The 15,817-nt window shown below is 33.6% G+C and overlaps 2 protein-coding genes across 2 annotated transcripts; both read left to right on the top strand.

Moving 5' to 3' along the window:
* The first annotated feature begins 13,687 nt into the window (after positions 1-13,687).
* LOC130934730 (uncharacterized) lies at positions 13,688-14,425 on the top strand. The gene has a single exon (XM_057864271.1). The coding sequence runs from the start codon at positions 13,688-13,690 to the stop codon at positions 14,423-14,425; it is 738 nt and encodes a 245-aa protein (XP_057720254.1).
* Positions 14,426-14,513: 88 nt separating this feature from the next.
* On the top strand, positions 14,514-15,531 carry LOC130934731 (uncharacterized). The gene is made up of 2 exons (XM_057864272.1): positions 14,514-14,764; positions 14,877-15,531. Exons 1-2 carry the CDS (start codon positions 14,514-14,516, stop codon positions 15,529-15,531), a joined length of 906 nt encoding a protein of 301 aa, XP_057720255.1.
* Positions 15,532-15,817: the final 286 nt, after the last annotated feature.

A 15,817-nucleotide genomic window follows, 5' to 3' on the forward strand; every position in this document is an offset into this window, starting at 1 on the left:
ACTGCACCATCACTCCTCACCGCGCCGTCAATCCTCAACGCGCCATTCTCTCTATTGGCGGCATTATTTCTCCCCTTTAAGGGTGCATCCATTTTTCTCTTCGCAACTTTGCCATCATATCCATTCTTTTCTTCACTGTCATGTCTTCCACCTCGTCCAGTACTCCTCTGCCTCGCCATCGCGTCTTTCCACCGCGTCAATTTAAAAAAAGTTGTCGTTTGCCGTTTAGCATTTTTATATAAAATTTTATTATTTTTATATAAGATGGATATTTACAGTTCTGCTCCTATAAAAATTAATGATCAGTCGCCATGAGAATGAGACTATGCTGATAATGAAATTATGGAAAATAGAGATAGAGACAATATTTTTCTATAACAGAAATCCAAAACGAAAAAGGAGAACAAATTTAGAGACAAAAACAAAAAGCAGAAAAACATATTCCGCCACGTTGCCATCCCTAATTCATATAAGGTCATGTAACTAATTAATAAATAATAGATATATAAGAGTCAAATAATTAATTGATGTTATTATTGTGAAAGTGTTTTCTTGATGGAATATACATACGGCTATATATATATACTGGCACTAAGTTAAATCAACTTAGACATAGATATCAGGTATCCATAAATTTTCTCGCTATCCCTATATTCTTTTCTTTTCTTTGATGTGAAAACTGTCCATATTGTTGTTGTTGGAATCATGGAACATTATCTTTTAATAATCTCATCCCATGCCATGCTATATATAAGCGTAGTGTCACTTACACTTATATTTAACCAAATATGGCTTCTTATTATTCCTCTTCTCGTAAAATAATTTTCACTATCTTTTACTTTCTCTGCATTGCGCTTCTCCTTTTTTCCTCATGGGGTACAACACAAACTCAAACTTTTAATTTCTATTCTTATTATTCTCCGCTATTTTATTTATATGATGATATACGTAAATAATCACATAATATAGTAATGGTGGTCTTTTTTAAATTTACATAAAATACTCTTATATATGCAAACCTCTTTTATTATTACTAGTAGATTATTAGTCACATTAACTGAATTAAAATTCAATTGCATTGTTATTAAGCAAAATAAAAATAAGTTAGTAGTTTTTTATATATATAAATAATAATCAAATATAGTGAAAGTTTATCGTTATATATGTAATAGATTTTATATATATTACAAAAGAGTAATGTTAAAAAAATAATAACCCAAAGTTATCTTAACAACTAGACAGAACAACTACTTAGGGGATTTTGTTTGTAGATATATTATAGGTTTTTTTTTTGGTAACTAGATATATTATAGGTTTAATGATTCGGTTGGTCTTATAATTTTACTATATTTTTAGTTAGGTGATTATATATATATTTTTTAATTGAGTTTCTATATTATTTCTAATTTTATAATTAAGTTTTTTAATATCTAAAATATTAAAATTAACAGAATATTTCTTCCAAAATACATGCGGTCAAATATCTAATTAGGTTTTTAATTATAAATATTTTTAATTTGCGAAAAAATATTCATTTAATTTTAATATTTTTTACATTTTGAAGGACCAAATTATGAAATTAAAAATAGTATAGAGACCCAATTAAAAAAATATATAAGAACCTAATTAAAAATTTAGTAAAATTATAAAAGCCAATAAAATAATTAAACCTACATTATATCATCTTAAAGAGGATTAAGTATCATTTGATTCTTGTTTTTGAATTTGTTATGTTATTTAATTTTCAGTGGAATTTGCAGTAGAAGCAGATGCATGTCCAAAGGTGAGCACAACATGGTCAGGGCCTTGTGAGTTGGAAGGTTGCATAAGACAATGCATAGTCGCTGAGAGTGCACTTTTTGGTGCCTGTGATCATTCTCAAACAACTTGCTTCTGCTTCTTCCAATGTTGATCTTCCATCTCCACCTTTTTACTCTATTTCCACCAAAATAATTAATAATAATTGGAGACAGAAAAAAAATAAATTATCTTTGCTATTAATTAAAGAAGTAGTTTGTTTGGATTCCCTCTGTTTTTTGGAATTCATAACTTATCTATCAAACGAAATACTTTCTTTGTTTCTCCAATTGGATGTATCTTTATATATAAGTTTGCGCATCTTTAATTTCAATTAATTTAAGGTGAATTTTAATATGTCTATATTTATAGTAATTATGATAATTATATAAGTATTTTAAAAATTAAAATCACATTTTTTTATTTTGATATTTTTTAAAAAATATTATTAAATAAAAAATATTATTTTAATTTTAATAATATTTTTTTAAATATTATAATCAATATAATTACCATAATATAGTAATATTAAAATCACCCTTAATTTAATAGTTTGTTTGGCATGACGTGTGAACATTTCTGACCCTTGCTATATACTTAGTATACAATAATAATAATTTTTTTATAAAAATAAGAAAAACAACAATATTATACTCCCTCACCAAATAAAAATGTCAGTAGTAATGACAATAGTTAAAAATTGGGTTAAATAAGGTGTAAGTCAAAAAAAATTTTGTCTTTAATTTTTTTTTCACACAAAATTATTTATAATGTTTAACTTAATTTTAAAATCGTTCTTTGGACTAAAATATCTTTCTTTTTTTTTGTCATTATCCAATTTTTATTATTCTTTGTTTTTCATCACAATAGCAGCATCTTTTTTTTTTTTTTTCATCACAGCACCAGCAATAACAACAATAAAATCAGAAACACAATTAATGTAATAAACATAAAAAATATAATAAAAAATAGAAACATAAACAAAATCAGAATAAAAAACATAAGAAATAGAAGTAAAAGAACAATAAGGAGCAAAAGCAAAACAAATTAAAAACAGAAGAACAATAAAATTAAAAGCATAACAACAATAAAATTAAAGAAATAGAATCAGAATCAGAATCAGAAGCACAAAATAATAAAATCAGAATCGAAAAAACAATCAGAAGCAGAATAAATAAAAAAATACTCAGTTAAAAGAACCACCTTTGGATTCAAAAAATGTAAGGCCCATAATTTTTATAAAATCTTATTATGAGCTAATTTCAATTTATTTATCCATTAAGTACTTTAATCATAGAATTTATTTTATTAAAAATAATTAAAACAAATTTTGATTAATTGAGATTTTAGAATTTAATAGTTTAATTTTTATAGACAAAGAAAATTAATTATATTATCTCTAATTTTAAATTAAAATACTTGATTGAAAATTAATTAACAAATTGGTAATTAAATAATATCTTTAAAGTAATTTTAAGAAATTAAATTAGATTTTTTATTAATATTTTATACCCCTAATTTTATTAAAATTTTTTAACTGCTCTAACCCTAACCTTCTATCCCACTGCCATCCCTTCCCCAAACCTAACACCCAGCTACTTCAGAAAACAAAAGAAGAAGGGAAAAGAAATAAACGTGAAGGGAGAGAGGGAAAGAGAGAAACGGAAAAAGAAAAGAGAGAAGAAAGGGCTGCGACGTGAACGAAGGAGGGAGACCACATCCCGCTCGTTGTCGCCGCCACGTCCTGTCACCATCGAAGCTGCGTTCCGTCGCTGTCAAGCACCGTGTCTGGTCAAGGTCGTCGCGTTCCTTCCCACTGTCGCCATTGCCACGCAGTCGCTATCTAGTCATCATCGTCGTCGCATTTACCAGAACCGAGGTAGAGAGCAGCGCCGAGAGGAAGCCCATGGTCGCCATCGCGTCTTGCACCGCCAGCTCCATCGCGCCCCTGTCGCTGAGTTGCTGTCGTGCATCGTCTCCGCCGCTGCCATGGTTGTCAGCGAGTTGCACGGTATCAATGAAGATTCATAGATTGAGATTTTCCAAAATCAAGGTTTGGAATTTGGTGAAGATTGGTTTAGTGGTTGAATTTTGGAGGTTGCTGTTGCGAGAGTCACTGCCGAAGGAGGAGAAGGCCGTGTCACCGTGATCCTGGCTGCTGGAACCACCACCGAGCTTCCGCAATTTGGTTCAGCCATTACTCTTTTGTTACGGTAAGCGTTTATATTTTGAAAAGTTTGAAAATCAGTATTCTGTTGTGTTTAGTTAGAGATTCTGAGGTTCTGGTTATTGCGAGTTGCGATTGAAGCTGTCACTGTTGCGGCTGAAAGGAAAAAGAGTTTTGTCGTGTAGTTGAGTCGTGATCGAGGTTGGAGCGTTTTCATTAAACTCATTTTTATTCTTAAAAATTGTTATAAATCGATATTGATGTAAATAAATATTTTTAGTGATTATGGAGTCTTATAAATTAAACTGAGTTGTCTTGAATGATTTGGATTTAAAACTATTGGAAAGAATTTGAGAAAATGTTGGTTGACTTTGTTGGAAAAGAATTGAAAGTTGGAAAGAATTTTAATATTGAAAATGAGTTTGATTTATTAAAAAATGAATTTAAATTGAGAATGGTTTGAGATATTGAAATTGGTCTGATTTTGGAATTGAGTTAAAAGGAGTTTGAGAAATGGTTTGGTTGGGATCCGAAAAGAATGGCAGAATCCAAATTTTAGAGATGTTATCCAAATTTTTATAAAATTGGAAATTTTGTTTGAAGTGCTTATCAGAACGCTTTGAATTTTTAAAAGAATTTTATATTTTGAAAAGGGTTATGTTTTGAGTTTTGCTTTATTTAAAAACAAATGAATTGTGGTTGATGAAATGATATTGAATATGATTCTTATTGTGATACCTGGGTAATAGTAAGGATGGTGGTTCATCCCGCTTGCTCCAGGTTAATGTATGAGATTTTGATAATGATGATGCTTGATTTAAACTGAATAAATGTATGTTTGTAACACCTGGGTAGTAGCAGCAGTAGTGGTTATTTCATTCGCTCCAGGTTGAGTTTTTAAACACCCGCCTGGGTAGTAGCCGCAGTAGTGGTTATTCCACTGGCTCTGGGTTAAGCGGGTAGTAGTAAGGGGGTTGTAGCTCAAACTCACTTGCTCTGCATGGGTGTTTCAATCCATGGTTAGCTACCAGTACGTGTCAGGTTGGCTATATAACCGACAGATGATATCATTAGCCATAGGACAGACATGTATCATATGCATTTGTATGCTTTGTTTTTATTTTGAATTTGTTTTGGTTTGCCTAATTGCTAAATTGTTATTAATTGCTATCTGATCTATTTGCTGTAAATGTTATCTATACATGTGTTTTCCTTGTCTGTTTTACCTGTGTTTGCTTCTGATGTGGTACTTTTGAGATTGAGTATTGATGATGAGATGATGATTGTGTTGATTGATTATGTGATGGGTTGAAGGCCGTGATTGGTTTCTGATTTGATTGGTTTCTGATTGAGATATTAGTAAAATATAAAAAATAAAGCTGGTTCAGCATAGACTTAATGAACCTATGCTTGGAATAGGTTGGTTATTCATACCGCCTAAAAAACTGATTAAGATTTTCTTATAAGAAAATAAAGGATTTGAATTTCTGAAAAATTAATTATTTTTTCTTTGAAAAGGTTTTGAGTGATTAGCCGTTGGTTATTAAAAGATTCATAAGACAACATTATCACTGAGTTTGAAAACAGTTTTTTTATTAAATATCTTCTTATGGCAATTCTGAAACTCCGTGGTGAGACCGTGTGGTTAGGTTTTCACCCCCTACAACTTTACCTTTTCAGGAATCAGATGAAGGAGCTTTATGAAGAGTTTTACTGCGTTTTGGTTTATATGATGTTGTATTAGTTAGATAATTTTTCTTCCCTTGTCTTTGTTATTATAATTTTGTAAGAGGGATAGGAGTTGTATGTTTTATATGTATATTACATTATAAGTTATTATGTAAGGAGTCTTGTATATGAATCTATACATAGTATTCAACAATATCAATTTTTTACTATACATAGTATTCAATTATTTTTTAATTACATCTAAATAAATTATACTTAATCACATTACTTTAATTATAAATAAATTTATTTTTTTAATAATTTTACACTTAAAGTTATAAGTTAATACAAAAAAATTTATTTAGAATGAAAGTAATGTGATTAAGTGTAATTTACTTAAATATAATTAAAAAATAATTAAATATTATGTACAGTAAAAAAATTGATCTTATTGAAGGACAAAATTAAAATTTATTTCTATGTATTATTTTTGTCCCAACATTTTCATTCTATTTAAGTCCCTAATATTTCAAAACCGTTTCAATTTTGTTCCGCCGTCAATTCTGTTAATGGATCCCTAATGGCAGGACAACATTAAGCCAATTTTAAAACGTTAGGAACTTAAATAGAAAGATTGAAACGTTGGGGACAATTTTAAAACTTACCACAAATGTTAATAACAAAAACAATACTTTTTTTTTGTTTACACCAGAATATCCATCAGGCCAGAAGTCTGATAACTAATTCCTCATATACTACAGAAGTACACAAAGTGAACGACCCTCTCAAACAAGCAAGCTCCATTCCAATTGTTATAATTATCATTATGAGTCCGAACAGTAGCTCTCATACGATAACCAACCACAACACCCTCCTTCCCATGTGCTAATGAACTTGGACTCCATTGGCCCAAAACACAATAGTTATTATAATTAGCATTTTGGGTCTAATATGAAGCTCTCATACTTTTATCATTTTTTAACCCACTTACCAGCCCATTAGGATTATAGCTATAATTCCATGAAATTGTGAGTTCAGAATCCGCTTCATAACTCTCTCCATATCCCCCAAAATTTGCCAAGCCATCAGCATGATCATTAATTGACTGACGCGTTACCAAATTTGTTTGATTGAGTCTTAAATGATCATAATTCTATTTGTTTAAAATTGATTTTGAATTTACCAATCTATCCCCATCTTTGTAATTTGTCTTCTGTTTTTGTAGTTAAGATGTCAATTTTTTTTTTGCGACTTATTTCATTTAATGTGTGAGTTATATACATTTTTTCCCCTTAGTTGGTGCTGCTAAATTTGATACATATTGTCTTGTATATTGACATGACTGCAAGATACAAGTATGTGTGATAAAATTCTTTTTTGTTATTCCAAATCAAGGATCATATAGAGCCACTAAATATCAGTTCAAACTGATTTTTCAATTTAGAACCATTGTCAAGAATGATACATCTGTTTTTATCCTAAAATTTGGTCTTTTCCTTGGTTAAACTATTGGAGACCGAAGAGAATTTCGATTTTTTAGTTGGTATGTTATGCTATTTTTTATTTTTTATTTTTTTTTGTTTTTTGAAAAATTAATCTACTAGTTTCATTTTTCCATAATTTATTCAATCTCACTTTGTTATCATATTTTTTAATACTGTTATTTTCTATAAGATGTTATGAGTCTGTTGATGTCTGTGTTTGAGAAGAAAGAATATGATAAAGATAGAAAGAAGATGAACATAGATAGCTGTGATGGAGCTTGCCCAAAGAGTTATTATTCTATCATTTTTGTCTCCTTGTCTTATGGCTCTTTTTTTAGTGCCTTTTTATAGTGCAGTTAATAAGAATATAGTTTGTAAGAATGCTGGTGATTTTTTCAAATGTTATATTAAAAATAAATTATATTTTGTGCATTCTAATAATTGTGGAGTATTCATCTAAGCATCACCTTCACAATATTTAAGAATAATGAATAGAAGTGAAATCAAAAAAAGAAAAAATAAAAAGTAAAGTAAAGTCTTCTATAGAAAACTTTTTAAGTTAGGATTTAGATTAAAAAATAATGATTAAAAGATTAGTAGAAACAAATTGAAGTTGGAAAAAAAAAATCTTGCATTTATCTCTGTATTTTTTTTTAATCTTAAAAAATAACAAATTTGGTGAGACATTTTGAACATTCATCTTTTTTTTTGTCTTTTTTTTTCGACCAATAAATAAATCAAACTAAAGGTCAAATCAGTATTTTTTTAATTCTTAAGTTTCTCATCTATTTACACATTCAACTTTCTTTTTTTCATAAATCTCTATTAACTTTAAAAAAAGACAACTTATATTTTTGTAAAATAAATTATTTTAATAAGATAATTAAAGAATATATTTTTTTGATATATATAAATTATATCAATTATGGTTCTTATTCATGTGTATTTTTTGAATTGTGTTGTTTATATTTTTAAATTATATTTATTATCGTATAATTTATAAAGTTGAACAAGATACAATATATTGAGGCTGAATCTCTTTAGCTAATTTTAAAAAATGTTCATTAAATAGTATGTTGACATTTAAAGTGAATATTTTGAAAAGTAAGAATAGAAAAAATAGTATAAACTTGATTTTAATTAAAAAAATTTTCTACAAACAAAACTTAAAAAAGATATTTATATGTATTTATATTTTGAGTAATAATAAAATAAATAAACTTTTTACTTTTAATTAAAAAATTAAATAATAAAAATACTTTTATTAACATAAAAAGTAACCATTCAAAAAGACCGAAGAAAAGAAAATTAAAATAAAGAGCATAAATTTTTAACCCGTGCGTCGGACCTAGTATTCATACAAATATATACTAGCACAGCCTTCATTGTTTAATAAAAGTAACTAACAAAGCCACAACGTGTTGAGTAGTTACGTTGTATTTATTTCATAATCTTATGGAGCGGATTTAGAGTCCAAAGGACAAGGGCATACTGGCCAACACGAACACTCAAGCAGTTTTCTTCCAACCAGTAGTGAAGCTACTCCGTTAAATTCGTTTCCAGGAGCTGAAGCTGATGCTGCTGCAATATCATGTATATAATACTTAATGACGAGCGATATCATATATATACACCTGCTAATGCATTTTTTGTTTAATATTTTAATATTACATGTAAGTCTTCTTTTAATTTTCTTATTACTACTATCCTATAGGTTACAGGATACTTATCAATAACGAATAATATGTGTGTGTATTCATTTAATTAAAGACGCAAAATCATTGCCTATATAGTTGATTTACATAATAATAATAATAATAATAATAATATGGAGCTCTACAAAATGTTTAATTTTCCATAGTCTCAATCATCAAATTTATAAGAGAGAGAGAATACCAGAGAAAAAAGGGGCACACACCAACAGAATAACCACGAAAGAGATAAACATATAATGTGCCATGTCTAGATTGTACTGAAATTTTCATACGTTAAAATCCAATGTATAGAAGCGTACTCCTATTTCAAGATTTCAAAATAATGCAACTTGCTCAATAATTGTAATTTAGAAAATCGATTTATTCATGTTGACTTTGCTACATATTAATTAGCCATTAGCTGTATAGGTACCATATACAACGCTTATATACACGTGTTTAATTAATTCATTTTGAATAACCTAGTGTAATTAATATATTAATAAGTAGCCGTTAGCTATACATATTATTCCTTAAATATTCATTATGTATATGGACACAAAAAATTATTCTTTTATAATTAAAAAAATTGAATTTAAAATCTCTTAATTAGTATGCAAAGTTCATATTCATTTGAATTTTATATATATTCAAATAAAAAGGTAGATTCATAAATATATTGGTATCTGTTAATTCCATAGTATCAATAATTCAATATAATATTATAAGAGCAATGTTAGGGACCAGCAACTTTTGTGATCGTTAGTCATCAACTAGCCATCAATGATGATTTAATGGTGTGAGATTGGTGTGAGATTTCATCCAATGGCTTACCTTTCTCTGCTGGTTACATGCTGGACAAAATTTAATAAAATTGCTGACCCCTTAGACTTTTCCATATTATAATAGGTTACAACTAACAAATAATGATGCAGCTCTAGCATCAACAATATCATCAGTAAAACAATATTCCTTCAAGTTCCCCGCAAATGCAGATAATCAGCTAAATCCCTTAAAGAATAATGGAGACAACATGGCCTTCCTCTCATAGCATGATCATTCCCTTCTATATCTCCTCAACCTTCAAAAACAAATATTTTTAGTGCAACCATTTCCATGAAATATGTACTAATATCCAAGTATTCTTTATTAATTTTTCCAAAACCTGGATCCAAAGTCTGAAATCTCACTACACAAAATGTGTTTATTGTCGTTGGAATTATCATTGAGTCTCGACAATTATTTTATTTTCCCTAATAATTATTGTCAAATTGCATACTTTGATGCTAGATTTGACGCTAAATAAGGCGTGAAATTCATGTAATCAGCGTAAAATATTATTGTCGAATTTTCTAATAATAGATCAATTAAATGAAATATTCTATTTTACTTAAAGAATTTTCCATAATAATCGGATTATTCCGATGCTAAATCCGACGCAAATTAAAATCCTAAATTTAAATTCATGACTCTCCCCTCTTATTTCTGCATAATGAGACATCCTTTCTCTTTCTTCTTTCCCACTTCAGTCACCCCATTCCCTTCAGGTGCCTCTTTGTCTTTCGAACATTATCTTTACTACCGTTGCTGTAAAACACCACATCGTGAATCTCACCCGTGCCAAATGGACGATACCGGAGCCACTGCACCACCAATCTCTTCTTTAGATTCACGCCAACTATACTCCAACCTCGGATTGTTCGTAAAGAATTATTTTGAAGAGAATAAGTTTTTATGCTAAAAAATTATCATTAAAAAATAGGGATAAGCATTGTTTTTTGGTACCTAATATTGAGGGTTAGAATTGAAACTGTCCCCAACATAATTTTTTATTTAAAATTATCCTTAACGTTTTTTCGTATTAAAATCATCTTTTTAATAAAATTTTTAATTTTATTACTAAATTACCCATATTCTAATAAAAAAAATAAAAGAACGCGAGAGGGGAGGGGAGGGAAAAAGGGGAAAGGCGCGAGGGGGGAAGAAAAGGAGAAAGGGAAAGGGAAGGAGAAGGGGGGAAGGGGGATGGCGCTGGCGAAGCTTGGAGTCGCCGTTGTCATCGCCGTCGCCGAAAGAAAGAAAAAAGGGGAGAAGGGCTGCGACGGGGGAGAAGAGAAGAGGGAAAGGATATGCACCGGCGCTGCTAGGGCTCGCCGCTGCCGTTGCGTCATCATCGGGCCTTGGAGGGAGACCACGCTGCTGAGCCGTCGTCGCCGATTCGCCCATGAGCTGCCGTCGGGGAAGCGCCAGTGGTTCTGCTTCGGCTTCTGCATCTGCATCTGCTTCTTCTTCTGCTTCGACTTCTGCATCTGCATTTTCTTTTGCTTCTGCATTTGCTTTTGCTTTGTTTCTGCTTCTCATTCTGATTTTGTGTGTTGATTTTGTTGTTGAATTTGATGTTGTTGATTCTGAATTTGATGTTGTTAAATTGGGTACTCGTTGAATCTGATGTTGTTTCTGCTTCTGAATTTGATTCTGATTCTAATTATTAGTATTCGATGGGAGTAAGGGAGGTGGTGGTGATGGAGTAAGGGAGGTGCTGGTGGTGGTAAAGGTGCTAGTAGTGGTAAAGGGTACTTTTGTCTGTAAAAAGTTAAAAGGACGATTTTATTAATACGAAAAAAAACGTTAAGGATGATTCTAAATCAAAAATTACATTAGGGACGGTTTCGATTCTAACCCTCAATGTTAGAGACCAAAAATAATACTTATCCCTTAAAAAAAATATTGGGACCCCTCTCTTTTTAAAAATGAGAATTTAATTGAATATGAAGGAGTCAAAAAATGGATTGAGTTCGCTTTAACTGTTAAAAGTAGGTTAAAATATGATCAGGCAGCAGAAGTGATGATCGAAGTGATGCAAGAGGAAGTTGAAGATGAGAGTAGACTGGTAAAATTAGAAAAATTTTTGAATGAATGGAGTTATGATAATTTAAGGCACAATCATTCAAAATTGGTAACTCATCAATCTAATAAAAGTGGTAACGAAGGGATGGTAGATTTTGTGGGATATGAAGAAGTGGATTCAGAAATGACCATTCCATGGGATTTAAACATGATGGGCCAAGCAGAAAAGAAAATAAGTGTAATGAAGCTGTATGTATACGGAAGCCCCTTTATAGTCATAGGTACTGTAATTTTGTTTTGAGCCTTGAAGGGTTATGGGCTGAAGGAAGTAAGGAATTGGGTGAAGTAGATGTCCAGCTTGGGCTGAAGTTGAGGACCTTGAATCGAGGCGATATCGGGTCAGTTCTGCAGCCAGCAGGTCGGGTAATTAAGGGAAGAAAGAGCTACGCTCTACCCGGAAAGAAATGGTCCGCGCATGGGATGCATCGAGAGACAGGGGCTGTGACTCCTAGGGGCTAAAACAGCATGACCCTGCCCCATTGAAGAACGGATGGCGGTCGCGGGGTCAAGAGCTCTGCGTTGGCCATCTCATATTGTCGGGAACGAAGGTTGGGATAACGCGATTGGAGGAGACCAGGGAAAAGGAGGCCGAGAAGGGCAGGGTAGCGTGAAGGCGTCGGCGGCGGTGGTATCCTAGTCAAAAAATGCCCAAACCTTCCCTTGTGACGTGTCGATTTCGGCGCGGGCTGGTGAGGTTCATGAGACGCGGCCGGATACACGCATGATGGAGGAGGGAGGATGCTCACGGGCAATCTATGGACGAGGGGCTCATGGGATGCCAGAAGTTGTGGACGAGGAAGTCACTGCTGAACACGGTGATGATGATGAACAAAATGGCGAAGATGACGAAGAGCTTGGAGAGACCTGGCCTGGTTTAAAGGCTATGGAAAATAGAGACTTACCAGAGCCTAATGATGAAGCTGGATATGATGTGGATGACGGTGGCTTAGAGGATGTAGCTTAGGCCATTGATGATGAAGCCAGTGACAATGAGGGTTTAACATTGGAGGAGCAGCTGTTACAAAACAAAAGAACATGGGACGTAGCAAGGGAATCAAGAGCAATGCTGTATAACGAAGAAGATGACATTATGGCGATCCTTCAGCAGCAGAACAAAGAAATTGCTCTGAGAAAAAAGCTGGCGAAACAAAGGGCAAAATCGAGGCGGAGCATACCCAAATCTCATAAAAAGGAGTGCAATAAATTATTTAAATGATTTTTAGCTCTTGGAATATTAGGGGGTTGAGGGGGGATGGAAAGCTCAAAATGATAAAGAACCTGAGAAAAATTTTTAGACTAAACATGTTAGGCATGGTAGAGACTAAGAGACAGTTAGTGACTAAATTTGATGTAAAAAATATTTGGGGGAATAGTGGTGCGGATTGGAATTCTGTTAAATCTAATGGTGCATCTGGTGGGTTGTTATTAATGTGGGATGATGAATTTTTTAAAATAAGAAATAGCCACAAAGGTGAGAAATGGTTGTGTGTTGAAGGAGAGGTATTGAAGTATAATTTTAATTGTACTTTTATTCGGTATATGGTGCGCATACTAGAGATGAGAAGGTTGTTGTTTGGGAGGAGTTAACCTACATAGCTGGCTTATGTCAGGTTCCTTGTTGCTTCATGGGGGACTTTAATGAGATTGTACAGGTAGAAGAAAGATGGGGCACAGACACATTACCTTTGTCAGTCGAAGACTTTAAGAATTGGATACATGACATGGGTGTGGTGGACTTGCCAATTACTGACTGCAAGTTTACATGGTTTAGAGGTTGATCATGCAGCCGTATTGATAGGGTTTTGGTTAGCCTGGAATGGCTTGAAAATTTTCCAGAGACTCGGATGCGAAGTGGTCCAAGGGGTTTGTCTTACCATTGTCCTATTATAGTGGAAGAAAGGAGGCGAAGCGATAGGCCGAGGCCATTCAGAAGTCTTGATTCGTAGTTTACCCATGAAGCTTTCCTGAGAATGGTCAAGGAGGAATGGAAAGGACTAGGAGAGGCACAGTTCACAGATAAATTGAAGGCTTTGACAGCTCCTCTGAAAAGATGGCATAAAAATAACTTTGGGGATATGGACAAGAAAATCATGAAGTTTGAGGAGAAGATCAAGAAGATTGATGACATGGTGGGCGATGGTGTTTATGATGGAATAATGGAGGCTAGAAGAAAGGCGCTTGTGACTTGCTGTGAGAATTGGTATGTAAGGAAGGAGCAATATTGGAAGCAGATGTCACGATCTAGACATGTGAAGGACGTTGATAAGAATACGAGGTACTTCCACAATCTAGCTTCTGCGAGAAAGAGAAACAACAAGATTGATGCGTTGCTCATTAATGGAAGATTGATAAGGAATCAAGCTCGGATTAAGATTGCGGTTAGAGACTTCTATAAGAATTTGTATCATCAGGAAGAGTATCCTTTGGTGGGGTTCATGGACGGATTGGTAGAAATGATTGGTGAGGATGATGCTTTGGCTCTAGAAGTGCAGCCGAATCCTCAAGAGATTAAAGAAGCAGTCTGGGATTGTGAATCTTGCAAGGTGCCAGGAAGTGATGGGTACAACATGAACTTTATAAAGATGTGTTGGGCTGAAATTGGATCTGAATTTACGGCGGCGGTGATGGATTTTTTCCTTACGTCCAAGCTGCCAGCGGATGCGAATCTCACTTGGGTGGCGTTGGCCCCCCAAGTTCACTGGTGCTAAGGAAATCAAAGACCTGAGACCGATCAGTATGGTAGGCTGTGTGTATAAAGTCATTTCGAAAATACTGGTTAGGAGGATGCGAGCAATCATGCCACGACTGGTAGGTGAAACACAGAGCGCTTTTGTCAATGGACGAAAGATTCATGATGGGGCACTTATCGCTTGCGAAACTGTTCAATGGATAAAAAAGAGGAAGAAGGAAGCGGTAATAATAAAGTTAGACTTCCAAAAAGCATATGATAGAGCCAAATGGAGCTTCGTAGACCTTGTGTTGCAGAAGATGGGCTTTGGACATAGATGGAGGAGATGGGTTGTGGAGTGTGTAGGTACGAGTTCAATGTCAGTGTTGATAAACGGATCGCCATCTAAGCCTTTTAAGATGGAAAGAGGTTTGAGACAGGGGGATCCGCTGTCTCCATTTTTTTGTACTTGTGGTTGACGTTCTACATAGGATGTTTGGAGAGGCGGTGAGAAATGGGAGACTATCGCCGTTACTGGTGGGTAGAGACCATGTCGAGTTGTCACACCTTCAATTTATGGATGATACTGTTCTGTTTTGCCCCCTGGAGGAAGAGACCATAAAGAATTACAGGAGGATCCTTCGCTGCTTTAAGCTTATGTCGGGACTGAGTATTAATTTTGATAAGTCAAGCTTGATTCCTATTAAATGTGATGCTCAGTGGGTACAACGTATGTGCAGTGTACTGGGCTGTAAGGAAGCATCTCTGCTAGTAAAATACTTGGGGATCCAACTAGGAGCGAATTCGAGGTTGGTGAAGACTTTGAAGCCCATTATAAAAAAAGTGGAGGAGAAGCTGAGCACCTGGAAAGCTAAGGTACTCAATAAGGCCGGTAAGTTAGTGCTTATTAAATCAGTTTTGAACAGCCTGCTTGTCTATTACTTGAGTTTGTATAAAATGCCAAAGGCTGTGGCAGAGAAACTGATTTTCCTACAGAGAAGGTTTCTATGGAGTAAGGAGGATGGAAGGCTTGGTATAGCCATGATCAGATGGGAGGTGGTACAGGCTCCCAAGAAGCTAGGTGGATTAGGTGTTGGGGATGCCATGGTGCGTAACACAGCCCTTCTAGAGGATTGTCCCTTATAGAAGAAGGTGGTGTGCTCTTGCAACAATCTGAATCCCAGTGTGATGCTGTCATCCCAAGTATTACCCACTCGGGGAGACCATGGAAGGATATCTGCCAAATACAGTTCAAGGATCAACAAGTAAGACAGAAGATGATTAATGGGTTGTCCATGGAGATTGGTGATGGGAGAGGAACTCGGTTCTGGAAAGATGTCTAGTTGCGTGGTGGGCCCCTGAAAGATATTTTTTCGAGACTCTTCTCAGTTTCAAACCAAAGAGGATCCATCATAGGGGATTGTGGGTTTTG

The sequence above is a fragment of the Arachis stenosperma genome, chromosome 6 (assembly GCF_014773155.1).
Source record: "Arachis stenosperma cultivar V10309 chromosome 6, arast.V10309.gnm1.PFL2, whole genome shotgun sequence".
Classification (NCBI taxonomy): domain Eukaryota; kingdom Viridiplantae; phylum Streptophyta; class Magnoliopsida; order Fabales; family Fabaceae; genus Arachis; species Arachis stenosperma.

Excerpts from the sequence above, each read along its gene's own strand:
- LOC130934730 (XM_057864271.1), top strand. The coding sequence starts at position 13,688 with ATGGTCAAGGAGGAATGGAAAGGACTAGGAGAGGCACAGTTCACAGAT.
- LOC130934731 (XM_057864272.1), top strand. The coding sequence starts at position 14,514 with ATGCCACGACTGGTAGGTGAAACACAGAGCGCTTTTGTCAATGGACGA. Across the intron at positions 14,765-14,876 it reads TGTGTAGGTACGAGTTCAAT|GATGTTTGGAGAGGCGGTGA; the intron begins GTCAGTGTTGAT and ends CGTTCTACATAG.